Source organism: Struthio camelus, chromosome 7, assembly GCF_040807025.1.
Source record: "Struthio camelus isolate bStrCam1 chromosome 7, bStrCam1.hap1, whole genome shotgun sequence".
Lineage (NCBI taxonomy): Eukaryota > Metazoa > Chordata > Aves > Struthioniformes > Struthionidae > Struthio > Struthio camelus.
In genome coordinates, this window is record NC_090948.1 from 15,331,147 (window position 1) to 15,358,591 (window position 27,445).

The 27,445-nt window shown below is 43.0% G+C and overlaps 1 protein-coding gene across 1 annotated transcript in view; it reads right to left on the reverse strand.

Moving 5' to 3' along the window:
• CNNM2 (cyclin and CBS domain divalent metal cation transport mediator 2) overlaps positions 1 to 27,445 on the reverse strand; it is a 132,569-nt gene that overhangs the window by 17,995 nt on the left and 87,129 nt on the right. Inside the window, exons 2-3 of the mRNA XM_009665589.2 lie at positions 8,644 to 8,787; positions 1,596 to 1,733 (exon numbers count right to left, since the gene is read on the reverse strand). Coding sequence (XP_009663884.2) covers positions 1,596 to 1,733; positions 8,644 to 8,787 — 282 coding nt within the window. The remainder of the gene's footprint in view (positions 1 to 1,595; positions 1,734 to 8,643; positions 8,788 to 27,445) is intronic.

Sequence of the window (27,445 nt, forward strand, 5' to 3'; positions counted from 1 at the left end):
GCTCATATGGAAAGAGTGACTCAAAGTGAGAGACAGTGCAGGTCAATTCAAACCATGTGGGATTAATACCTGACACACAGAACACATCCCCTATCCGCTTGCCCTGCAGTAATCAGTGCTCCCAACAGGAGCTGTCTGAAGTGAAAAAGCTCATCTTTGTGTGGGAGAGTTAGCCCAGTGATGTCAACATTTAAACATGCAAATTGATAAGTTTTCCTAATACCTCATTTCAGAATTGGACCTTTCATCTGCTAGAGATACTATTCTTAATTTAGAATGGAGAAAACAAAATTGTAGCATTCAACTCATTTAGTAGTGGCTTCATAGTCAGCTCTGGATTTAAACTACACAATTCTTTCATTCACAAAACAAGTCGAGAGGCAGTACTGTAAGACCATATCTGTTGAGGAGGTGTTTAGGGAACTCCATGAAGTCTTGCACAACATGAACAAAGTTTTGCTTGCTGTTAAATCCGAGTTTTCCTTTTGAACTGCTTCCTTTCACCAAGGACATGCTCACATGCACATAAGCAGCAGGAGTCTGAGCTTTTTAAGGAATTACTGCCCTTCAGCTGAGATGTGATAACCCATCACGTACATGTGTCTTTTAAGTCACAGAGGCAAAACAAAGCATGAAGACGGACTAGGTGCATCTAGGCTGATAGTCACTGCATCTTAGAGGAGGGGAAGTACTAATTTCCAACTTGAGCTGGCAAGCTCGAGAAAACAGCTTTATCATTTGCAACCCATGAACTTGTGTTGAACACAGCAGTGAAGATGCCCATCTGAAAGGCCCACATCTGAAAAGTCTTTACGTATCAAAGAGAGACAGTATGAGCAATAGGAAGGTATGGTTTCCACAAGCTCTCCCATTAACAGGTCTTATCTCTGAGGTGAAGGGACCAATTCTACGACGAAAGGCAGTGTCAGCTGCAAGAAACCATTCAAGCCCTGGCCCCTCTGCCAGACTGCCCACCCACGGGCTAAGCATCAAGGTGATCTGGGATGCAGACAACTGTCCTCTGAAACCTGAAGCCATCAGTGGAGGTCATGCAAGCCAGCAAGAAATCCATTTTTTAAATTACAGTCCAACCACCTGTGCAGTCTGTATTAAACGTGTCAGCAGAGTTTTTCATTTCAAGTCAAAAAAGTCTCACGGAACAGGTTTATGCTTTCCTGCAAAAAAGTCCAGCATTTCTTTCTGGATGAGACGCCTGAGTGGAATTACAGTCAGCTGGCCAGTGGTATCGAGTCCTCTTTGGTTTGTTCCCTGAGCTCTTCCTAATGGGGTGTACTTGCTAGTCGTTAATCTGACGGACTCTAGACATGCAGTGCGGCACTTGGCATTCATCCTTACCTTTCAGACCAATTTAAAGTTACTGGTCCACCCCTGGTAAATGTCTCAGAGGGTTCATGCCGACACTGAACACAGGAGAGGAGAGAATTTAAAAAGAAAAACACAAAAGTGGCATTATTTGTCACCCCACAACCCAGCCTCCCTTCCCGCCTACACTGTCCCACCCACCTCGCTGGCCTTTGCTGACAAACTGCCTTCGAGGCTCTGGCACGATCACAAAACAGATAAGCCACACTTGCCTGTTGCCAGGAAACGGTGCATTGCCAGGAGGAGCTGTGGTGATATTTTAACCTTCATCTCGCTGTCTGTCTGTTTGAAGGCAGAGAAGTCCTGCTTCCTGTCCCGATGGGCTACTTTCTTTTTCGTCTTGTTATCAGCTGGGGAAGGGAGGGTGGGAAAAGAAAGGAAGGAAGCGAGTTCTGTTAGAATAGGGTCTGACATGGACCGTGCTGGACGTAGTCAGCCAGGACAGCCCAGAACAAACTGTGCAGACAGACCCCGCTGCAGCACATGCAAAACCCTGCTCATTGACGCACGTTATAAAAGAGAAATAACCAGTGACCTGTGCTGCGGACTCATCTTGCCGTGAGCCCGTTTTGCAGATCTTGGCACCCATAGTCTCTATCACGTCAATGGGAGGAAATATCTGCTTGCAAACATCTAATGGCAGTCCAGGCTCTGCATATTAGCCATAATGTCTGCATATGTCTGTAGGGTGGGGGAAGATACGTTCATTTATTTCTTACAACGTACCACGGCTTCACTAGCTCTTCACAGCTTGGCAAAATCTGCATGTCCAGTCTAAGCAACTCTCACTGTCTAAAGTACACAGGTTCTTTTGTCCTGGATGGAGCCAAGCTTCAGAAAAAATTGAAAAGCTGCACAGACTGTGGCCATTTTACAGGCACCAAGCCAGAATGAAGTACAGAGTACTTTCATGAGTAAAGATGCAGGAACATGCCTGCCAGTGATCCTGGACTCTCACCCCCTATTCGGCAAAATACTTGCCACTTATTTCATCTATGTCTTAAAACAAGTTCCCTAATGGGGAATCCCCATTTGTGAAACATAGCACGCAAAAATGGAGCTGCAGAGGCACAAACGATCCAGCTGTCATTATCCACCTGCTGAGCCAATCTGCCGAAACGTCCTGGAAACCAGGCACGTAGAGAGCTCTAGGTGTGTTGGGGTATGGCACACATCAGTTCCTGGGAGAGTAAGTCTCTGCTATAGCAGGGGCTTGCTCCTTCTCTGTTGATGCAGCACATAAGGTGGCACTGCTTGTAAGCACTATAATGCTGTCACATCTACACCGTATAGTGCAGGAGCTTTAGGTGCCTCGAGGCAATTACAGCAAGCTCCTCAGACCTCAGGCACGGCTCAAACTCTAGGGCCTTAGCGAGAAAAGATTTTGAAAACACAACAGGTATTTGTGTATTATAGGTCTAGTCACTGGCTTAAAATGCCTGGACGTTTGAGGGACCAGAGCCAGTTGTGACTTACTGATGTTACCTGTTGAGGTAAACATACAAAAAGCTGTAGGTGAAGCTGAGGATGTGGGACTAAATTTTGGCTGCTACTAAATTTTGGGCTGTGTATGCAGAGATGGCAAGCCTCCACTATCGGACCACCACAGACCCAACAGCAGGACTGGAGTGGTAGCAACATACCTATTCTAGCTATCTGAAGGTCATTTTGTGAGAAGTGCAAGTCCGGCAAAGAGAGAGACTTGTCCCCAAGCACAGAGAGAAGAAGGATGACAACCCATGCCCTTTTTCTTGTTTGGAACCAGAAGCCTCTTACCCTAGCAGTACTTCACCCAGGGCTTGGACTGCATCAGGGACTTGAATTTCTCTTCCAACAGAGGGATTAGAAACTACCCAAAGGGATAGTTACAGACTGAAAATGCTGACTTAGCGATAGGTAAGGCTGACACAGCCCTTAACTATACTTGCAGGAAAAGGAAAGATGGGTCCCAAAATAACAGAAAAGTGAAGAAAAGTCCCCCAGAAGCTCTTGTTAGGTCCTACGTCTTATATTAAGTTAGTGGGGAGTAAGAAGAGAAGAATGGGTGCTTTTTCTGGAAAACTCAAGAGAATGCTGTTTTATAAAGTATGCTGCGGCTGAGACGCCAGCTCACAAGGAGCTCTGTCATTGTTCTCTTCAAGGATGCAGAACCACCAGACGTACGGGCTTTGGCCCTCGGACGGGAAAGAGTCTCTTCAGCGGGGCAATCATGGACTTTGGTACTTCTCCTGTGAATGAGCTGTACCACTGCAGACTTCACACCGCACTTCTGGTACCTGCATACAGGAGCAGCACCAGACCTTGGAAGAACACCTGAAATCTTTTTGCCTGCATCAGAGTCATCAAGGTAGGACACACAGGTATCTTAAACAAATGATGGAAGATTTCAGTTCCTCCTACTGTTCCCTTGGCAGCTTATCCAAAAACATTCCCCCAAGAAGAATGTTATGCAGGGCGAGCAGAGCCATACGACTTAAAGCCTTTACCTTGGCTTAGCTTTGTAAGGAATAGTCTTAATTGTTCCTTGCTATTTAGCCAACTTCCTAGCTTCTTATAAGATGCAGGAACCAAGGATGGTGACAAAAGTAATTGAATCTGTACCAGTTGTTTTCTATCTATTTTTTCTAAGGTAAGTGAGATGGAGACTTTGGCATTTAAGTCATCCTGACACACTTGAGACATCTCTGTTTGCAGAGCACTGACTGTGATGCTGTTGGGTTCTGCAATGTGACCAACATGCAATGCAGCAGCATGAAGGATGCCCTCAGTGTAACCTTTGGTGAGATGCCAACAAGAACTGTAGTTCTCTTCAGTAGGTTCTGGATATATTTAGTCTTTTCCTGAAAATTAAAGGCAACAATTCTGACTGTCTGCTCGTGGGCTGAGGAGAGATCTCAAGAGGAGGGGTCCAAGAGAGGAGCTCTGACCTCAGAGTGCCCTTCAGTCAGGCTGGAAAACAGGCTGAGGTACACAAGCAAATGTGCCTGGACAACGCTCTGGGAAGGTTCTTGTTCTATTTCTGTCCTCTTCTCTTTACAACTTGTATTAACAAGGCAGACACCTTCAGTGCACTCCAGACGAGAGAATAAGGACAAAAATATCTCATCCAATGGAAGTATAGTTCACTCTGGCACATCAGGACTGTATAAAAACAAAGGATGGACTAGCTATTGCTTGGGATTTGCTTTCATCAGACGCTCCAAGAAAAGGAAGTACAATCCCCAGTGGACTAGATTCATTGACCCTGCACCCATACTCAGTACCACACCACCTGGCCTAGGCGGTCAGAGGTGCACGTGAGAGGCTTGCTCTCTACCTCTGCTCAGAAAATACCCCACGGCTCCTTCATCGTTTCTCCAAATGATGCCAGCACTCAGGTTGACTACCTATGCCCCACTCAGGTTGACTACCTATGCCCCATACACGGCACAGTTCTTTTTAAGCCTGTGGATTTGTTTCATGTTAAATGAAAAGTTTAAGAACTAACTAAGCTACTTATGCTAGCTTTCCTTTTGTTTCTAGCTGGAAAAAACAGGTTGCCCCATGTATCACATATGTTTTGGTAACTGACAGAAATTCAGCCTGACTAAACCTTAAGCTCTAAAGCAGCCTAAAATGGCTTTCTGGAAGCATGCAGATCCTGCAGCCTACCAGTGCTAGAAGGCAAAACTTTAGCAGGTCCACAATTGTAACTGCCAATGGTGTAAAGACATCGCTTTCTAAAGCACAGTGACAATCTTAGTATGTCTAAACATTAGACTCCAACTAGAGAAAGCTCTGCTCCCCTGCTGTACACCCTCCACCAGTACCTGTAGGTCTTGCCAGACAAATCAGCGCTGCACAGCCTTTTCTATGTTTTCACTGGATGACCAGTGAAAATACTTACTAGGGCAAGCAATTTGTATTTCTGTAGCTCTGTCATTTGAATGGGAGAAGTTGCATAACGTTTACTAGCACATATATTTTTAACATACCTGTTTTGACAGCTGTTTGGAGATAAGGAATGTTAGGGTAAGACGTGGTCTTCCCCTGAGGGAAGCGACTGGTCAAGGCTAAAAAATTATTCGTCCAAAGCTATTGCAGCTGCAGTACTGCAGCTCTGTAACAACTCGTGTGCCCCATGGACTGGCACAGCGCAATCCTACAACATCTGCTTGCCAAGGCTTGCATTAGCTGTGATAGACGACTGAACACAGTGCAGGTAAGGATGTAAAAATGCAGGGAGAGGTACACAGCTGGTGCTTAGCACCAGGCTGTTTACCTGAAATATATGGACCACGTGCACAGGGGCTGTGTTTTGATATTTTGTTTGTAGATAAGGCCAGGATTTGTGGGGGACAAAACCTCCCTGAAGGGGGGGCGTGTGCGCATGACAGCAGCATCCAAGGTGCACTAAAAGAGAGGACAATTAAACTCAATTTCAATTAGAAACTGCTAATTAAAACAAGCTGCCAATCAAACTTGAGCCAGGGTGGTGACTCCACGTCTGTGAAACAGAGTCCGTGGTCACCACCAAGACCAACACAAGACTTGCACTTCCCCTCCTGGGCCTCCAAGAAGGTTGAGAAGTGCTCTCCTGCCACTGCTAGGGACCTGAGAGTGCAGGGACAGACTCCTGCAGTGCCTTGAGCTTGCCATGAAAAAAAATGCACTGACTTTCCAATACTCAGAGCCAAACACACGGACAAATCTTCCTGACGCTGACTGAAATCTTGTCAGAGCCTGCTTGTGTCACAACAGAAACCTTTTCTCTCCGTGCCATCTGCATCCCCAACATGGAGCCACATGCTCAGAAGCACTTTGCCCAACAAGATGCTCAGATGTCAGAGATATTAACCAACTTCTCTTGCTCTCAACTTCTCACCAACAAGCCATACTTCTCACCCTATAAGCCATAAGGCGTAGCAGACTAGAGCAGTCTGAAATACTGCACGTCTCTCAGCTACACAACTCTTGAGGAATTTAGCTGCAGAACTTCAGCAGGCCCCTTCTTGTGAAAACTGCAAAGTTACAATTGCTTCCACCGTAAGCATTCAAATAGATTTTCACGGAAATGACGGAAAGGCACATCTCTAATACCAACGTAGCCATTTCATCAGATTTCAAGTTTCCATCAAACTACAATAAAAATTTTTTAAAACTTCAGAACAAAAGTATAATAAGGCTGCCAAAATTTGTCCCAAGGTCTACTTTTAAGTGAACATCTAGCACAGGGCAAATCAGCCCAAAACTTTCCAATTCGACAAAGTTGTAAGCAAGCTAGCATGGTCTTACAATGGACAGTATCAGAGAACTCAAATGCTCCGTGGGGTTACTAGCACTGACACACACCACCACCAAAAAGCAGCAGCTTAGCATATTGTGGACCAGAAGCTACTTTCAGTAATGCAAAAATGCGTTCCTATCACTGTACCAATTTGAAACAGTTACAGCATCCCAAGCTGCTCAAATGCAAAACACGCCACATTTTGTGATCTTCTCAGCTTCTATGTGCGTTTCTCTTCTCCTCACTACCTCCATAGTTTCCTTCGATTTGAACAGTGGGATGAATTCTAGTACTTTATAAGGAGACTAGAAGGTCATCTTAATGGTACATAGCAGGAGCCAGCCCCCTCAAAATTTCCTGCATCATCCAGGCAGCACAGGAAGTTAAGTTCCCCTCCTACTCTTGACCCATGGATTTTTGGTAATAAAACTTTCCCAGGAAGGACAGTTTCAAATGAACTCATGCTTACCAGCTCTACTTTGTTAATCTAGGAAGTCTTCAGATAGTAAAATTAAGTTCTCGTTTCCTTGCCCTCTAACATGCTATTAATAGTCTAACCTCTTTTTCCTGCAGGACCAACAATAGCATGATCCATGCGGTTTCTTTTAATAAACAAAGACAACCAGCAGTGAAAAGCATACACAGATTATTTTCACTTGTAAGAACATGGATGTCACTCAGAGGTGACAAGACAGATAAGATCGTTTCAGATTATAAAAGAAAGTGTGAATTCACCCTGTAAAAGCATTAGGTCATAACTGATTCACCTAACAACTCATTTGTGAGAGTCTGAACAAACAGAAACATTGATACCAATTGGAGTTCTGCAATTTGGATAGTAATTAGACTATTTAGTGTAGTATAAAACACAACTGGTTTTACGCGAGACTTTGGTCACACAAACATCGGCAAAATACCGATCAGCTACTGAAAGTAGTTCAGGGAATAACAGTCTATTAAGAAAAGTGGTAGAAGTATGTCTGCCCCAGGGTAGAAAGAATCCATTCAGGTTAAAGGGCAGACAGAAGATGCTCATGTTCGTATGGAATAGCTTTTGCAGAAATAGTCAGATCCCTTCCACAGGAAAAGAAAGAGAGAGCAAAGAACATCTGAACAGCATTAAAGACATTTTTAATGATTTTCTGTATGACAACAGAACCTGGAGATATCCTTCTGCTATGTACTTCACAAACATATAGTAAGAAATAGCACCTGCCTGCAAGAGAACAACGGATAGAAAAGAGGCGTAGAGAATGATGGAAAGGAAGTCCAACGTGCACATGCCAGATTGTGCCAATGGGAACAGTAGCAAAGACACCTTAGGTAACCGGTCAAAGATGAGAGAACCTCTAAAGTCGCAAAGAAAAGAGTCCAGATCTCCCAAGTCCCAAATAACGTTCTACCTGTAACATCGTCTTCCTCAATGTGTGTTAACATTAAGGAAGAAAGGAGTCGTACAGAGTGGTAAAAGGAGGAGTCATTTAGGACACTGATTTGCAGCCTTGAAGAAGCCTTTCCCTCCTCAGGCTCTGAGTGAGTGACAGAGATAGGCTCTACACAGACTCCATTCCCCTTCCTGGAGGCCTGGTTATCTGCCTGTCTTCTTACTAAAGCACAGTACACACACTACAGGCCCTTGAGGTGGAAAGAGGAGAGGGGAAAACGTGGGAGGTCCTGAGCACTGTAACAAAATGCTGTGGTGGAGAACAGCTAGCAAAAATAGACCAGAACGTTGCAAGCGTAAATCTTCTAGGTGGAAGGGTCAAATAAAGCAAGCTGCCTTGTTTCTATATTAACATCGCATAATGGGGTGAGGCGCCCATGCTTTAAAAACATAAGTTACTATGACCATCTAAGGGATTTGTAGGTCATTCAACCCTTTAGATTTTAAATCAGCATCTTGCATCTCTCAAAACAAAGCTGTTAGACCCAGATGCTGCTGGTTGGATCTTCTCTCTCGAATACATAAACAAAGTGCAAATCTTTCTACTCACTGTATAGGTCTGTTTCATCCAGAATTTCAGACTTGATGATCTCTTCAATCACATCTTCTAAAGTGACAATTCCCAGGACTTCATAAAAAGGATCCCCTTCTCCTTCATTGTTTACTCTCTGTACTATAGCCAGGTGAGACTTGCCTGCAAGGAGACAGATTAGCAATTCAGACATTTTAGAAATTCCTAAAAGATCAGAAATTATAGCAGAATTATGGACATGCAGGTATAAATCAAAAGATAGAGAAGTTGATTTCAGGCCTCATACAAGACAAGAGGCAAAGTTTTACAGCGCTTAAAAGCGTAATCTGATTTCCATCTGAGAATCTCATTCCTGGATCACATAAATCTACCTAACACTAAAAGAGAACAGTGAAAAACACTGATGTTCTCTTTGTAATTTCTTCTTCAGGGAAACTGTCACCCTGGCATCAAATTAATTATATTATTTTTGTTGATGCTTGTTTCTCTTCTTGCCTCATGCGTTAGCATGAGGTGGTCAGGTTTGGCTCCTCCTTTGCAGGGAGCTCCTGTCCATGTTCTTCTCAAACATGGAAACAGCAGCATCGATGGCTGAACCTCAGAAGCATGCGGACAGGATAGAGTGAGGGGAAAAGAGGTCAACTTGCTCCATGAGTTGCTCTTTTCCTCCTCCCTACTGCAAAAATAATTTATTTAGGCACACTCTGTATAGAAGGGGGCTTGTTTAGGAATTAATCAATTAAAATATTCAAAGAGACAGTGTCTGCTTAACAAAGAGAAAAGCTATGATGAGAGGTACTAGTGGCTCTAAAGGTCCCTAAGCTGCACATCGTTCACAGTGTATTTTATAACTCCCGAAAGTCCTTTCTGCAACAGGAATAATGAGAATATCATGACCCTTTGAATCCATCTTGTCATGGTGGTAGCCAGTTTCCATAGCTGCCACTGAAAGTCAGTTCTTTGTAAAGCTGCATAAAGAGACACATTGATCTCTGCATTCACAGAGTTCACCAAATGCAAGTAGCATTTTGAAGCATAAATACAGCAGATTTCACCGTGCTTTGTGAAACATTAGGAGTTAAACAATACTGTCTCACATTCTTCTGTGTTAGTTTCAAAAACTGATACTTGTCCCCATCTGTAGAAGATAACCAAAATAGCGCAACTTTGTTTAAACCCCTTTATAGGCAACAATGTCTGCATGCTTTAAGATTCAGATTATTAGACCAGCAAGCATTCAAAGTATTCCAACCCAGCCTTGGTCATGCTCAAAGAATGAAAATATCCTGAACAAATTAGACTAGGGAGGAAAACTTATCAACTACTGATATAAACATTGCATCAGGTCAAGTCAATTCACTTTGGTAAGATTTTCACATCTGCTTTCCCAGGGACCCAACATAAGCAGTTAAAAACAAATTCTTGGTGAATGCTGTCTGTCGAAAGTTAAATTCTTTTGCTATTCCCAGCTTGTGATCATTTAAAAGGAATTTTCCAAAGCAGGGTCTAATATTAGACTCAAAATGAAGTTTCCATTCCACTTAGGCGATATTCTCACCAAAGTAACTACTGCATAATCTGATTGTCTTGGAGCTACTCGTTTAGATGCAGATGGACATACTTTAAATACCAACTCCACAGCACTGCTGAGTCTTATCTTGAAGAGACCTTATTCTGCAGTGAATTATTAGAAAGATGATTTGTGATTTTAAAGGATCAACATTCATATTGTACTGAAAGTCTCTCACTGTACGTTTCTACTTCTTTACATTCCTTGCAAGACTTCCAACTCTTTTTTTCTGCTCAATGGATAGCATTAAACAAACAACAAAAAAAGTGACTTGGTAAAAAGACGGAAGATCGAGGTGTTATCATCGTTGCTGTTCCTCTATAACACTTTAGTCCAATTACATTCATTCAATATAATGATATTCAAGAAAGAACTGTGGCACAAAAAACATCACATGGACAAAACAAAATCCTGTAACTGACTCCTGGTGTTTGCGCTGATATTAGTATATTTGCTTTCAAGTCAGAAAGCATAACTCCCTCAGGATCTACTTCCATAACTGAGCAGAGTAGCTCATTTTCATTCAGATGCTAGTTCCCGAGGATCACCATTCTCATTCATTTAGCACGTGGAAAGAGTACTCCGATCTATACAAGCAGGCAAAATAAAAAAAAAAAAAAAGTCTTCCTCAAAGAACAGTATTATAGCAACTCACCGTTACAGCTTTGATCAAAACGACCAGTTTACAGTCTTTTCCTCCGCTTCTGAATTTCCTACTGTAAGGCTGTGCTAGTTGATGTAATTGTACATTTTGCACAAAAAGAATCGCCCTTTACTAGGGAGCGGAGTCCTAGGAAGTAGCAGACGCATCTGCGAGCAATGGGACAGATTTATGGAAAAGGGTCCGGGAAGGAGCTGAAGGGTAGTAATACTATGGAAAGCATGCGTGACTCTCATCCACCAAACCATTTACACAGTCTTCCCATTGGGGTCCAGTCCTGACCAAGACTTTAGGATCATCAAAATATTTTGGATTGCAGAACGCTCTCCCCATTTTAGCATCCACAGCACTCGGTTCTAATCAACAGCACTTAACTGTACTGTTAAAACTGTTAAGGCTAATCAAGAGTACTTAATGTGGTGAGACCAGCTATCAGAAAGTCTGTACCAACTGCGCCACTTTTAGGCAACTTTTTGTCTTAATATGAACTGATAAGGAATTAGTTAAGGATGGGTTTCTGATATTTTGCATTTTCCACAATGGAAAAGGTGGCTAGAAAAGCTTGTCTGGCTTTGCCATAATCTCTGATTTTTATAAACCCAAAGTCTTAAGAGTATTGAAACTTGTCTCCCCTAGTCTCAAACGTCAATGAATGTTTTGGTGGGTAGCATCAATTTTCAGATCTACCTTCATTATGAAAATAACACTTTGCAGGGTGTTCATTTGCCACCCAGGCTGACACTACCCTCAAGTATCAAGTGACAAGTATCAAGTTTTCATATTCCCGACTTTCATGAATTCTTCACTTTGCTAGCGCGAAAGCCAAGGCTGTGGGGTCAGATGAGTTTAAGCCAATTGCCTCTATAAGGCTGCCTTTTGATCCCAAAGTCTTGTCCTCCAATGCTCGTGATGTCACATGATCAGCTAGTCCAGAGAGCTGATCCATCTGAAAATTACATTTATCGGGTCTTTGTAAGTTAATTTTCATCCAGATCCAGAGGTTTGTCAAAAACCATCAGGCAGGGGAACAAGCACCAGCACTGGTGGCAGAGGTGAGAGGAACACGCGTTCACAGATAGGCTCCCCCTCAGGGACAGCCTGGTTATAACTGCTGTATAAGTAACTGCAAAAATATACCCTGCAAGTATAGAAGCAGTCAAGGAGGAAAAGGCTAAAGGAAAATCCAGAGGAGCGTAAAGACTTCTTTATACACCATAAAAGAGCACAACACAGCATGTGCCCAACTTTAAAAGTGGCCTGTGAGTAAAATAACGATTCCTCCAAGTATTTGAAATAGAAATTAGCTACAGCTTTATTCAAAGACTTTACCAGACCACTGGTATTTGTTGTTCCTTTTGTCTAGCTGAGAGAGATGAGCTTTAACTGCCTCTGCTGCTAAGGACATAAGACACATATTCCAAAAGGATCTGAACAGGGTAAACGTCCAGGTAAGGAAATCTGGACTGTCTATATTAGCACCCGGGCTTTGAGGGCAAAACACAAATTAAATGGAGAGAGCAAGCGTGCATGGAAAATATATAAATAATTTCTACACTTCACTGGTTTTCTAGCAACAGTCTGTAACCACAATATATCTATGACATTAATCTTTCCTTAATCATCCATTTTAAGTGTTGGTATAGTGAGATTTAGCAAGCCCGCAGCTCTGTGGCACTAACAGATCTTCTGATAAAGGCAGGAAAGACCTAAGTGATGTGTAATAAACAGTAGAAGGAGACAACTGTGGGCAATGCCCTTACACAGAGCTCCCATACGGCCCCATAGGCAGGTAGGTAGCTTTCGCTTTCTGCCTCAGCTTCCCCCAGCTAGAGCAGCCATCAGGAACAACCTCAACAAGAGCCTATGGAGCCCATATGTGTACACAGCTTCAGATCCAAATGCGATAAATAATTTCTCAGTTGCCGTCATGGGCAACTAAAGGACCAGAGAGTTTTGTTAAAAGTAAATCCACTATCATCTTATTGCTCAAAATCTTGCAGCATAGCTTAGATTTTACTCTGTACCACAGCTTCCGATTTCAATTTATTAAGCTAATTAAAAAACATGAAGCTGCTTACTGAAATCTACAGGAGTCAGCGAACCCAGAACGAGCTCAGGAGAGAACCCATGCGATGGGACTGACCAGGCAGAACGACACTGCAGGAAACACTTGAAATACTGACTCTCTTGCAATAGCTTGACCATTCCTTGAAAGAGAGATGGAAACGTTTTCCTGAGCCTTTGATCCTTACTGAGACGTTTATATGTTCGCAGCAAAGACCTAAAAATATTAACATGCAGTTCAAACTGGAGATGTAAATATCTGATCACCAAGTTCAGCATCTGTTCTGGTCAGTACCGAGGCCCTTGTCTGCGTAAAGAATTCTACCATACAAACAGAGCCATATCAACCGCACTCCCACATACCACCTCCCCAAAGATGCAACTTCCCCAAACAATAAAAGTTATAACTTTTTAATCAGCGATTAGCCAAACTCATACAGTAATAAATAACTACATGGGAGTTTATACTGAAAAAGGCAGAGCAGCTTGAATTTTTCTCTGGCTGATATAGCTTATCAATGTAGAAAAGTACTAAGTAAAGGGTGCTAATGGTGATTTTGGGAAGTTACACATAGTGCTGAATAGACTGGAGAAACATCAACTAATGATTAAAGTACATTAATTTCTATTCCCTTGCATCAAGGGTGAGTTACCTCACTGTTCTGTGCCACAAAAGTGGGGATAACGTTTTTCCCAAAGCAGCTGGTGCAAAAAAGGCTCAAGAGTCACTCTTAGCACTGCGCTCTATGCCAACAGCGTCATTCCACAGTGAGACGGCTGGCTCAGCGGAGAGCACGGAGGTTGTCATTTACCTTGACTTTAGCAAGGCTCTCAGCATGGTCTCACCGAGCATCCTTGTAGCCAAGCTGAGACTGTAGTCAAGAGGTAACGAATCACACGAGTGGACCACAGGTGGATGCAAAACAGACAGGGCTGCTGGGCTAGCGCATGGTGGTCAGCGGTTCAATTATCAGTGGCAATTCTCAGGGACTGAAAACAAAGACGCTAAGCAGTATTGGCTCCAGTAATTACCTGGATGATGGGATAGATTGTGCCTTCAGCGAGTCCCTCCACCAAACTGGAGGGAGCAGTCAATATGCTGGAGGGTAGGGCTGCCTTTCAGAGGGATCTGAACAGCCTGAAGAAATGTGCTGACAGGAGCCTTACGAAGTTCAACAAATGCAAATGCAAAGTCATTTACCTGGGACAAAATAACCCCACGCTTCGGTACAGACTGGGGGCCAACTGGCTGGGTCTGTAGAAAGGGACTCAGTGGTCCTGGTAGACAAGACGCACAGGAGTTGGCAGTGCATCCTTGCAGCTATGAAAGCTAACTGCATACTGGCTACATCAGTAAAAGACTAGTCAGCAGGTCAAGAGAAAGGATTATTTTCCTCCATGGGGTACTTGCAAGACCGTATGTGCAGTGCTGTGTCCAGTTTCAGTGTAAGTCTCCAGGATAAGACAGACATTGAGGAAGTGAAGCTGGTCCAGTATACGGCCACTAAGATGGTCAGAGGCTGGAGCGCACGATGCACAAGCAAAGGCTGAGGGGGCTGCGTTGGTTCAGTCTTGCAAAGAGAAGGCTAGTGGGGGATTATTAGCTGTCTTTAACCACCTAACAGTAGGGTATAGAGAAGACAGAGCCAGGCTCTTGGAAGGTAGAGACTGATGGGTCAAGAGGCAATGGACACAAGGGGCAAAAAGAGAAACTATCCTTAGATGAGGAAAACATTCTTCCCCACGAGAGTGGCCAAATGCTGGGACAGGGGCCCAGAGGGGATGTGGAATCATCATCTTTGCAGATATCCAAAACTCAGCAACCTGATCTGACTTCAGAGTTAGCCTGCTTTGCATAAGGATTGGACAAGATGACCTCCAGAGGTCCCCTCCTAAATTATCCTGTGATTCTAACAGACACGGAAGGGAGGCATGACTGAAATGCAGGTCCAAGCTTCATTTCTGACTTGCAATTTTCCAATTTTCTGCTTTTTTTTTTTTTTTTTTTTTTTTTTTTTTTAGGAATCTAAACACGTGTAAAATTTCCAGTTCTCAAGGATGATACACAGAGAGAGCAAACAGTGCATTTTACTGTCCTAGAACGGCATACTATGCCTTTGTATGTGACCCAATGTAATAGTAAGATGACACTACTAACCAGACCATGCAGCAGACATTTATAATACTGTTGCTACAGCTTTAAAGCAAAAGACACATCTTGGGAAGTAAGTGGTCCAACCTTGGAGATATACCTCTGGGGATCTCAGCAGCGAGCAGCAACCTGTGCACAATATGTTTAAGCTTATGTCTTGGCTAAGCAACTAGACATGCCTCTCTCTGCGGATGAGGTTTACGAACTTTGTGCCTGGGAAGCCTCACATGTTTGTTCGCTCCATGCAAGCATCTCATTAAAGGCCTTCAGTTTACATTTATTAAAAAATAAGACATAAATCAAACCTACGGTAGGCAATTAGCAGATTCCTGCCAGTCCTTCTGTAGTAAAGCTAAGATCAGGCTAGTCCATTTTTGTTAAAACCAGTAATCCAAGTCCACTTGATGTTGCTGAGTGCCCTTGAATGTTAAGCTACAACCTGTGTAATATACCTACAATTAAATGGAGAAAAATCCCAGGAGATGTTTAGTTGCCCTTGAATTTGCTAACTAACAATCTGTATCTCTGAAAAATCTTCCAGGTTACCCTTAGGTGACTGTTTTGGTTTTGACTGAATTCTACTAGGGTAAACAATTTGGTCTGTCAGTGAGATTCACAGGTTTAACAATGCATTATGCAAAACATAATCAATTTTAAAATGTGTTGTATAATTTAACCATTAGAAACAACTCCCTCTAGAATAGCACTGGCTTGCAAGCAATTACACTTAAGTAACAAGTGTTTTCCTAAATTTCTTTTCTGCAGCACAGTTCAAGGACATTAAATCTCTTTTCTATTAGCTGAAATTTGCATTCATGCCATTTGCTTTTGCACTTTGACCAGTTCCAACAGGGAATTTGGACTGCTACTTTTCCCCCCTCCCACCGTCATTTCACTAACTGGTGCACATACGCAAGCAACATTGTACTTGGACTTGTACGCTGTTCACATATTTAAGTGAAAATCTGTTAATTCAAAACTTCTGTATGAACATAATCTAGCTGCAGAATAGGCTTTTTAGATCAAGCTTTTTTCTGCAACAAAACACCCGATTTTTTAAAGTATGCTTGGGAAGGGAAGCCAATAACCAATATTCATGTAATACAGCCACATGAAACTAATCCAGCCCCACAAAGAAGTGAGTGAAAACATTAGCATCACCAACGGGGCATGTGGTGATTCTCTGCCTTTAAACTGGGGAGCTTGCAGTCTCGCACAAACAAAAACTAGACAAGCACATCAGCCCGCACAGAAAAATAAAAGCAGCACTTTGAATAAATTCTTCCTGTTAAAACCCTGAATCCCATCTTCCTGTTTTAGTGGGAGGACACACAAAAAAGGAAAAATTAAGCAGAGTTTCAGAACGACTTCCTGACAGTGAATTGTATTTGTAAGGAATACTTTCCCAAGGGAAATGGCAGAAGCTCAATTACTTGCAACTTTGAAACTAGACTGGACAAAGCTCCTAGAAAGGACTCATAATTCTCCACTGCCCTGTGGCAGATGGAAGAGAAGGGATGATCTAACATTTTCCATCTCTGGCAGCCTATCATGTGGCGTATACTCTCCAACTCAACTGCTGTTGCCTACCCTTCAATTTGCTCTTCTCAGACCCTCCTGAGAAGCACTTTGCGGCTGTTTCTAAAAGTAAAAGCATAGCTCTAGAAAGCTGCTACCTGTTGCAGCTTTAAACGCAACTGAACTGTACCTGGAAGTAAACCTGGATCAGAAGCTGAGAAGTCACTGTGGGTCCAAGAAATTAACAGGCAACCAGAACTAACTTGAGAGTAAAGAAAAAGGTCATTTAAACACCGAGCTCCGCTATCAGAGTGGAAATCTTAAGGAAGAATCTGGAGAAGTGAAAACATTTAGGGGAAGCTATTACCAGGTGTAGGCAGGCAACAAGACTGAAATTAAAGAACAGAGAAGAGGAAAAGTTTCAGATTCCCTCTGAACGTTAATAACGATCCCCTTTGCCAGGACACTCTGCCAGTGCTCCCCAGGCATACAGTCCTTATCCACTCTGGAATTTGGGCTGCTTGCAAAAATATGTTTGGGATTGGCAATAACCACGGTCCACAGGGATGTAAAGCTTGCACCTCTAGCTGTGGTGCTGTCAGTGCTGGCCAGAACAGATGACATCTGTCTGATAAATGGACAAATATAAGCTGCTCCCTAAAACTGGAGGCTAATGCCCTAGAGAAAGTATCCACTGGATCTTACAGCGGGAGAAGAAGAGATCGAAACCTTTATGAGGCTTGAGAGAGAAAGTCATCTTGAAAGTACAGCAGTCTTCGCCACCCTTCCAAGGCTCTAAGCCCAGTAAGAAGGGCGTGACATTCAGATACTGATGGCTGGAGATGGGAAACAGGCTAGGATTTTAAAAAAACAAATCAAGCACTTCAAGGGAGCGCTGGAAACTAAAGTTGAGAGAAGAGATGGCAACGCTGAGAAGAGAAAATATTGAGTCTGGAAAGAGACCTATCAATACTTGGGCTAAAACAGAAGAAAAAAATTCAGATACGATTTAAGGTAAGCAAATAGAATACTGCAGTCATTCTTGGTCACAGTTCAAATCTTGAACATCAGATTCAAAAGTTACTTAAGTGTGACTTACGCTGACGTGATTTCACCAGTGCCTCAAGTTCCCACAGAAAGGAATGACCTTTTGAAAAGAAGCGTAAGAAATGCAACTCTAGTGATTTGCACATTCACAGCACAGTCAACACGGATTTTTTTCTTAGTGTTCCTTGACTAAAAAGGAGTCAAGTTAATTTTATTACTTCCCTGTTTGCTCAAGATTGTCCCCATTGATTCCAACATTCCTTCGGCGATGAAGAGCAGGCACCAGCCTGCAAAAATGCAGCCAGCAGAGGGAGCGCAAAACCTTGGGTTTGCTAAATGCAGAGCTCGAGGTGCTCCCGGGCACACGCTCCGGCAGAGAGCGGCAGGAGAGGAGAGGAGAGGCCCCAGCGCCGTTGGGTGCTGGGCTGCTGCTGCACCCAGGGAAACCTCCTTTCAGAGATGGACACTTCAGCCTGAGACCCCGCTGCAGTGACCGACACCCGCCGTGGCCCCTTCAGTACCTCCTGGGGCTGTGGTGCTGCCGTGACCTGCGCCCACCCCACCTGCCCCTGTTTGCCCAACGCTGTGGGGCACGATTTGTTGAGCCCTGGGATCAACCCTCACAAGGACGCAGGAGAGACACTATCCGTCACCCCGTGAGGCTGCCCCCATCTCGCCGCCTGTCCAACGGGCTGCTTCCTCTACCCAACGCTAAATCCACCAAACAAAAACAAGCACGTCAAAAGATGTTTGTGGGGAGCAAAAATAGAAGTTGTCCCAGAAGAATGACGAACTCCAGTGGCGTCGGTACTCAGGTAACCAATACATGACACCAACAAAAACATTGTTGTGTATTATCACAGCCAAAAGCCCTAGTAATCTTACCCTGCCTCTAATCCTACCTGCCTCACTTCCTAGAACAAGCATAGTTTAATTTGGGGAGCTTCTAGATTTTGGCATCTACAACAATAGATTTTAAATCCGACAAAGGTAAAGTACTGGAAGCCGCAACAGAAGCATGTCTGGACACTGGGACGAGGTTAGCCGAGGCCAGCGTGCTTACGTAAGGACCTCAGCAGTGCTGAGAGCAAAGTGTCTGAGCAGAAAACGATGAGCAGCATCTTGGGACTGCGGCTGGTGATGGGAATTAGGGGCTGCATTTATTTTCCTTTTGTTACCATCATCGGCTCCTGCAATTTACTTTTAGCTCATTATTTAGGACGTAAATTAAAAAGGGTCCTGGTGTTACCAACCTCTTAGAGCATTAATATTCCATTTTAATGACCTATTTTACTTTGGGCCGTTTACACTGCAAGTACAGCTTGCAATCCCAGCAGCTCAAAACCCCAACTAGCTGACTGCACTATCAGATTTTCGAGCACAATGCAAGGCTTTTACCATTTACATTGCGGCATAAGCCAGGAAAAGCTTCACAAAAAGCTACCTGTTACTTTCTACATTGGTGACAACCTCCTCTATCTGGTAGGATCTATACAACCTCCGAAGCACTTAAGTGCATGTGCTTTAATAGTGAGGGCAGCAGCCAAACACCATGCCTGTAAGCGCAACCAGCACCAGTGACCTTGACTTTGCATGAGTGTCGAATCAGGGCCACGTGAGCACGGGCTCTCTGACGCTGCACATTTCTCCAAAACGTAAAACAGCACTTGCTGATTCACCTACCATGCTTGGGCAGCCACCACTAAAGAAAGACTTAAATCTCATTGCCAGAAAATAAAGGATACCTCAGAGATTTGAAACCACAAGAAACGCAATCTTCTTCTCCCACCAGCTTTTTTTTTGGGTCAGGTTTTGGCTCAGATACCATGAGACGTAAGGATCCATGAAAGGCTGTCACACAAGTAGGTCTCACACTGTGAACAAATTCAGTGAGAGACATGGGAACATCTTCTGGCCATTTTATAGACTACAGGTACAGGGCACCTAAACAGAGCATGGACCAACAGAGCAGCCACGGATCAGAAAATGCACTAAGAAGGAACATTTCCAACTTTCTGAACCCATTAAGAGCATCTTTCATTTGTCTTGGTGCAATTTTAGCTAACACCACAGCGCAAAGCACTCTTAGCCCCATGGCTATATATTGAGAATATGTACATAGAACAACAGTCATGGGCATGAGGAAAAAAAAAAAATCATTTAAACCACCCAAAGACATGCTAAAACTGACACAACAGGAAACAAGCAGACTAAGAGAGCCTGTGGTTCCAGAGGGGGACACGGCCCTGTAAACTACATTTTTAGCTCAAAATATGAAGACAATAATGTCTACAGGGGGAAAAATTATTTTGTGTAACATCCTAAGGATTTAAATAGATTTTATCTTGATGAGACAAATGAACTAAGATTTACAGTTCAACTGCTGATTCAGCAGCTCCAAGAAAAGGAAAGATTATGGCATACTGTCTTGTTTGAAAGAAGAGTGACAATACTGATGATATATTTGAATGCATTATTAATATTATTGAAAAACAAGTGTAGAGTGACTGGCTTTATTCCTAGGTATTTTCAGTTACTCATATACGTGGGAGTTTCAAATGAAAATACAACAACTCCACATTTCCATCCAGAGAAGGCAACATTCATTTTCTCAAAAATGGAATTACTGGGTCAGATTTTGGAATGGGGTAAAAGAGACTTAAGAGATCAATCTCCGTAGCAATTATACTACGAATATTTTTAATTGCTGAGTTTATAAAGTGAATTTTTCAAGTTTGCATTTGTGAATAATCCTGTAAATTAGCATTTCGGACCACCCTACATAGCTCCCTGGTAGGTTGAGTTTGTTCAGAGCTCTTGAAAGAGGAAGGAAACTCACAGATAAGACTCACAGGTGCAAAACCTTGCCCCTTGAGCAACAAGCCACTGGAGATAAGCTGAAAAGGAAAAAGAGTCTAAAGCTGTGAATCTGTGAATTTGCAACCACTCGTTTTGCTGTGACAGAGTTCCTCTACTCCAGAAGATAAAAGTTAAACAGGATATACCTAAATCATCACGGGAATCAGTTTGGAACAGAGATCACAGTCTAGAATGGGTAGCCAACAGTAACTACCATTTACATGTCTATTTTACTATTCTTTTGAGCAAATTCTTTGATTTATTTAAGGTGAATCTGTTCCCAGATTTTACCAATACATTTTGCTACAGCAATTTATCACAGTTTTCCTAACCCAGTGACAGAGACATGAAGCATGACACTTGAGGAAGCAAAAGGACAATACAAAGAATTAGTGGAATGGCTGCTAATTGTTTTAGTTTAAAATTCAGCCCAAAATGATTTCAAAGACGGCACATAAATCAGGGTAGCTCAACAGCTTTCCAGCCACTGGGTGGGGATGACATGGGACTTACAGCCACATTACAAGGTTATTGAAATTCTTTTTGCGAGTTGTTTGCCAGTGAGGAGGTGTGATGGTCCGGTTGTTTTTTCCTGGCAGGGTGATATTTTAGTGCTGTAATAGGAATTCTGACAGTACAGTATTTTTTTCTTGATTTGCTCAGGGAAGATGTAGTGTAGCCATTCCCGTGTCTTCTTTGGTATTCGGCGCAAACCTGCATCGTTATTTTATTCCCATCCAAAATGAATCTGAACATGTTTACCTCTAAACACTTAGCTTTAATATCACTGAGTTCTGGGATTTCATTTACTTTGACAATTTTACTCCAGAACGAGCTTTCTGGACGAGCTTCTATTAAGGGGACAGGGCTTCTGATCTCAGCAGAATACTTCTTCATTCAGTCACGTCTGGCAAGAGACAGATCTCTACTGTTTTTTTAGGATTGCTCACCTTGTTTGTAAACACATGTGTCACAGAGGATCTCTGTGAGTTCATCCGAGGCTAGGCTCTCATACATTTCTACTAACACCACGTAATAGTACTTCATCGCAAGCATCACAGAAGACGAAGAGCCCACAAGGGTCTATTTGAACAACCCACTATCTGTAGGTACTAGGTCCATGGTCTAATGGACTCAGCTGGGAAATGCTAACTACCGCACTTCCTTCTACAATACTCTGATGAGAGCTATGGTAAAGCACAATCTCCATCATCACGGCTATGGCAGTTGAAGTTGCTGGCACAGCTCAAATTCGTTAGATAAACCCACGCTTTACAGTTCTCTCTTGCTTCTTTGTGAGGTCAGAGGCGGGATTAAAACACAAGTGCCCCACATGGGGTTGCCCACAAATCTCTGCCCACACCAAGAGCGCCAGGACAACACCAGCATCCCTGCATCCATAAAATGCTCTTATCGTGGAAATGGCCTCAGAGGAACAGCGTCCTACTGTCGTGACTTCTGCCTTGGATTTGTTTATTTTTAGCTAGGATTAGGCTGAATTCTTCTACATCCCAATAAACACTAAAGTAAAACAGCTCAAACTTCTGCTAGAAGAAACATGGGCAATTAGGTCACGCAACATACATACGCACGTTTCACTGTTATTTTCCACGACCGCTCATAAATCCAAACATTCTGGGTATGCCCATACAAAAACATCAACACAGACCCCAAGCAGAAAACCAGTCTACTATCCTCTGAGGACTTGCCCTTAAATCTATAGCATAAACAACTGTATTTATTTGCTGTATTAACAACAGCAGAAAGGATGTGCGCTGTTGTATGTGATTCACAGAACGCCCAAGGACTGGGGCACGAGAGAGATTTGGAAGAGCTAAAAATTTAGAGCTAAAGCCTTTAAAAAATAGAAAATAAAATAAAAAAAATAAAACGCACAACAGACTGGTCTTACATTTCACATCTCTCCCCACTGTAACACCCTTATTTCCCTTGATGATCTCCTGCTGCGATAGCAACACGCTCTCCCCTTTTCCCCACACCCTCTCTTAGGCCCTGCAGTCCTCTCGGCTTCTTCCTGCATCTTCCGTCTGTTCGGAAAAGGCCCCTCTGCAAACCTAGCACCCAGCGATGCTGCCTCACCAAACAGGTTAAGAGCTGAGCTCTCCTCATCTTTTCCTCAGTGGCAGCAATAGGAAAAATTCCTCCCCTTATCCAGACACCATATTTTCATGAAACTTATGGAAAAATAACATTTCTGAGAATTCTCCCTCAATGACTTCAAAAGTTAGGGAGGGCAAGGACGGGTAAGGAAGGAGAGAAAGAACCAACTGAGACACCGCACAGTCACAAGTTTTGTTTTCTGGAGAAACCCATACTAAAAAAAAAAAAAAAACCCTAAAAAAATCCCCCACCACCCCACTCCTCCACACACTGTGAAGACCCTCTGGCAGCACCCCAGGTGAGAGGAGAACAACAAACTCCAAAATATTGCTATCATTTCCCCTTATAGGAAAGAGGTGGTCCTATCTTCGTGAGAAAGTAAAGACAACAACAATTTTTCTAGAAAGCTACGAATAAAAGCAGTTATATAAAATCCTGCTTTGGACTGTATACATTTGATTTACTCGAAGCACCACCCCTTTCAAATTAGAGAGCAAATCTTGTCTAAAAAAGAGGGAATGTGCACCATCTACTGCGCTCCTCATTACGCACGCCAAGTTAAGGCCTCGATACGCAACAATAGCTGGATGAACTTCCACAGAGCACTGCAAATACTGCAAAGGTCCCGTTCCAGGCCTTGCAAAAGGTCAGAGAGCGGCTATGCACACTGCATTGCTGTCCTTACAAGGGTTAGGCAAACAGACCAGCAAATCCTGGCAAAAAGGAAACGCATTCGGAGTTCACAGTAGGGCTATCACTTGGTTATTTCTGTAGCGCCTGCATCTAAAAAAAGACCCCGTTCACACAAGTAGCTATTTTACCTTACTGTCCCACAAGAACTAAATGCATTTTTTCCGATTACAGTTTCCCACCATAAAATACACGACAAAATGTGACAAATATTTTGAAATATTCCTATGAAAGCATTTTGATTATATATAGAAACATGAGTATATATGGAAACACATGAAATTATGTGTTTATATATAGATGTGTCCTCACTGTATTAACTAATATTAGTACAAGGAATTGAAGACACACTCCAAAAAAAGTTAAAGATCCACTGAGCTTTGCCGTAAAGTAGACAAAGCAGCAACGGACAAAACCCCCTGAGTTTTGACGATAATCTTCGTATGACATGCTGAATCCCCGTTAGAATTTCTCTGACACAAGAAACGCACACAAAAACAAACAAACTAGGAGATGAGTCCAAGAGGCTTACTGAAGACACATTTGTTCTGCATCTTTTTTTCTCCTCAGATCCACCGAAATCTCTGTAATGAAGCATAAGTGAGAGGCAACAAGATCTTATTAGGCCTTAAAGCTCATTTGCTGGGTAACAAAAGACCATCCGCTTCACTAAGGACCTCAGAACTTAAAACTGTTTGGAAGAAACATTTCCAATGAGTAGATTCCCACTACTACCCTTGTGAGAGCACTCCACAGTATAATGCCCCTCTTTTAGAGAACAAATATGCCTCAGTAGTCACATTAAGGTCAGAAAAATTATTCAGACTTTTTTGCATATGGCTGAGGAGGGTTAATTTTACTTCTTAATTTCTCCTCCACGGTTTGCTGTCCCAAACACTGCATTCTTGCACTAGACCAGAAGATAAAAGTAAAATTGTCTAATCTGTTTCAGTGTTTAAGCTGAGGGAAATAAACATTTCCCTCATAACAGAACAACCAGAAAGTATCAGAGAAATATTTTTTAAAGGACAGAATTGAAATATTTTTCCCTTCTCTAATCCAAGAAGATGAATAAAATGGATGCAGAATACCTTCTCCCCCCTCAGCAAACATCACTTCAACCCCGTCTCACCTCATCCATTCAAGCACCAGTCTAAGCCATAAGTCTCCATTCACAGTATTTATACTACAGTACTTACAACTGTCGCAGAAGTCTGTTTTAACATTTAGCCAAATTGTTCTGCTTGAACGCGTTCACTGATGAGTGCAGGATTCTGGTTTTGATGAAAAGGACAATTTTCAGCAATAAAGGTCAGGTACTTTTGTAGCAGTTTCACAGCAATTAGCATCAACAAACAAACAAAAAAAAAACCTTGGATGACCTGGCCGATAAATATCTCAAGGTTTCTTCTAAAACACAACAAAACTACTGAAATACCGGCATTCCTAGGCCTGCATCTCAGGATTACAACTTTGTGCAGCGTGCTGCAACCAGCCAGGCAAAGCTGTCAAGGGTAACATTCGGCAAGGGGTCTGAGCAGGGCAATGTTACAGAGGGCACTGCCCACAGAGCTTAGCTGAGATCCTCACATGATAACTGTGTATAGCAGAAGTGGCAGGCGGCTTTTCAGAAATCAAGATGAATTATTTTCAGTAACAGAATTTGCCTCCTTTCAGGCTCTAAAGGTGTCTGACGTCTCACATGCTTACTTCCGTAGCCACTAGATCCCCTTCTTATGAAAGAGCTATTGATATTTAGCTCTGTCTTCTCTCCTGCGCTGTACTATATACCTCCTGCTGTATCAAATATCCAGAAATGCAAACGTGACAGGGGGATGAACACATTCAACTGGGGTAAGACTGTGCAACTGAGGTAGTGAAATCTTAAAGGCTTCTTACAAAACCCACAAATTCCTGTCTCACTTCACTACATCACAACCTTCTCACTGGCTGAAAAGTAGCAACCATTTCATAGATGGAAAGGGCACCATACCATGATGGCAACACTAGACCGAGCTCTAGTCCCTGGGCCCACGAACCGCAAACCCACACAGCCTTGCAGGAACCCCCAGTCCTTTCAATACCGCAAGTGATCAGGAGCTCAGACCTATTATTCATTTAGATGATGACATGCCTGGCAGAACAACAGCTCTTGGCACGACAGCAAAATATTTATGCAGTGTAACAGCTCAAAGGAAATGATTTGCCAAATTGACGGCAACAATAGTCTTCAACGGTTTTCAGTTTGCAGACTGCTAAAAACACTCTCAGTAGGAATGCAGAACTCCTTAAAGCAAATAAGTCTACTGACAACAGGCTTATTGTTTTTAAGATATCTTTTACTGAGTAGTCAGAAACAGTCCTTGGTCACAAGCTAAAAAAAATGATCTGACCACACTGCTTTCTGAAACTCTTTCATCCAAACACTAAGCAACCTTGCTTATGATATCCAATGCCAAAACTTAAAAGCTTGAAATCAAATTGTTACAGGCCCCTACAAAAAAAGAGATGATCTTACTGGTGACGTTAGCAAAAGCAATCCATTCACGTGAGATATTTGGAGACCAGTGACCACGTAACGCGGTCAAAATGACAGAACTCAAAGCATCAGTGACTCCATTCTCTTCTTAAGCCTACTGGGGCACTGTCACTGACAGCACCTCTCTAGCTTGCTGTTCAGAAAATTTTCTGTGTAATAAAATTGGTTTCAGCAAAAATTTTTGCATTGCCTATAGAGATTTATGGTATAGTTAACGTTACAAGACAGCCAGTCAGTGCAAGCTACGAATGTTCCCAGCTAGAGGTTTAGAGCACACGTAAACCCAGCTACCCTACAGTCAACACAGCTACTGATTCAGACATCAAAATGATTTGAGTTGTTTTTGTTGTCAGAGTCATTTATTCCCTTTGCACAAGAGTCCTCGAGCCAGGGACTGCCACGTGACTGGTGTATCACAAAGCAGAGCGCCCCGGGGTTCCTCTGAGCAGAAAGGGAGAGCGGATACAACCCTCGAATGGTCTCTGAATGCTGAATCCCACATGGGTGTATTTCTAAGGAAGAACTAAAGCTGAAATTAGTGGTTGGCAACAGTGGTTTTTTCAAAGGTAGCATTTAAAGAGTTATCAGCAGAGACAAAAATACAGGGAAGGAAGAAGAGAAGGAAAGGGAAGAACTCTGGGAACTGCAAGTAAGAGTCATGTTTTTCCTACTGTGGTAGCGCTTAAATCAGTACTCAAAAAAGCAGTGCACTGGATTCTCTACTGATCTGCCTGTTCCTGTAAGGCAAAGCACAGCAAGAGCCACACAAATGTGGGGATGAGACAGGCCGCTGTACTGCAGCCTGCCTGGCTGCTGATCGGCAGCAAGACAGAGATTGCCGCTCCACAAGGGGAGGAGGTGGAAGGAGTGGGAAGATGATGGCAGCATCTGCCTGGGACAGCATGACTGCCCCAAGTGCTGAAGTGTTTCAGCAGATCTACTGTTTTAGTAAATATAAATATCAGCAAGTTGGCGTGGTCTTCTAGCCATTATGAAATAACTGTTTCCTGTAGGTGTCACAACAGAGGTAGTCTGAAGGGAATGCTTTGCAGATAAAGCTAGGAAAAATTTTACGTGCAAAAAGAGCAGTGCAAGAGAGCTCATAGCAAAGTGCATTTGAGGTCGACACTGCTCTAAGATCTGCAAGGACAAGACATTCAACAGGATATAAAAACCAAAAGGAAGCCCTTGCCCACCCTGCACCTCTCTGCGATGGTAAGGGAGACCTCAGTTCCCACTTCTCAGTCTACTGCCTTTAATTCCTCACTGAATTTCAAAGTAATATCACGCTCTAGCCTCACCACTTGCTGCTCTTACACCACACGATGAAACGTGCTTTCAAAAATAAAAATTGAAAACTGCTCCTTGTCCTTGGGTTTGAGCCAACCCTCTGAGGCGAGAACAGGAGCTAGAGCACAAAGAAAGTTCAAAACTTTAACCAAGAACAGTGACTGATCTACAATCAAATATTACAGCACGTCCTTTGTCAAAGACGGGGGAAGCAGATATGTTTCCCAAACACGGGGACAAGTGAAAGTTGATTAGCAGAGGAGGTCAGAGAGAAGATGGTGTTGTTTCTAGAACTAAGCTAAAAACAGC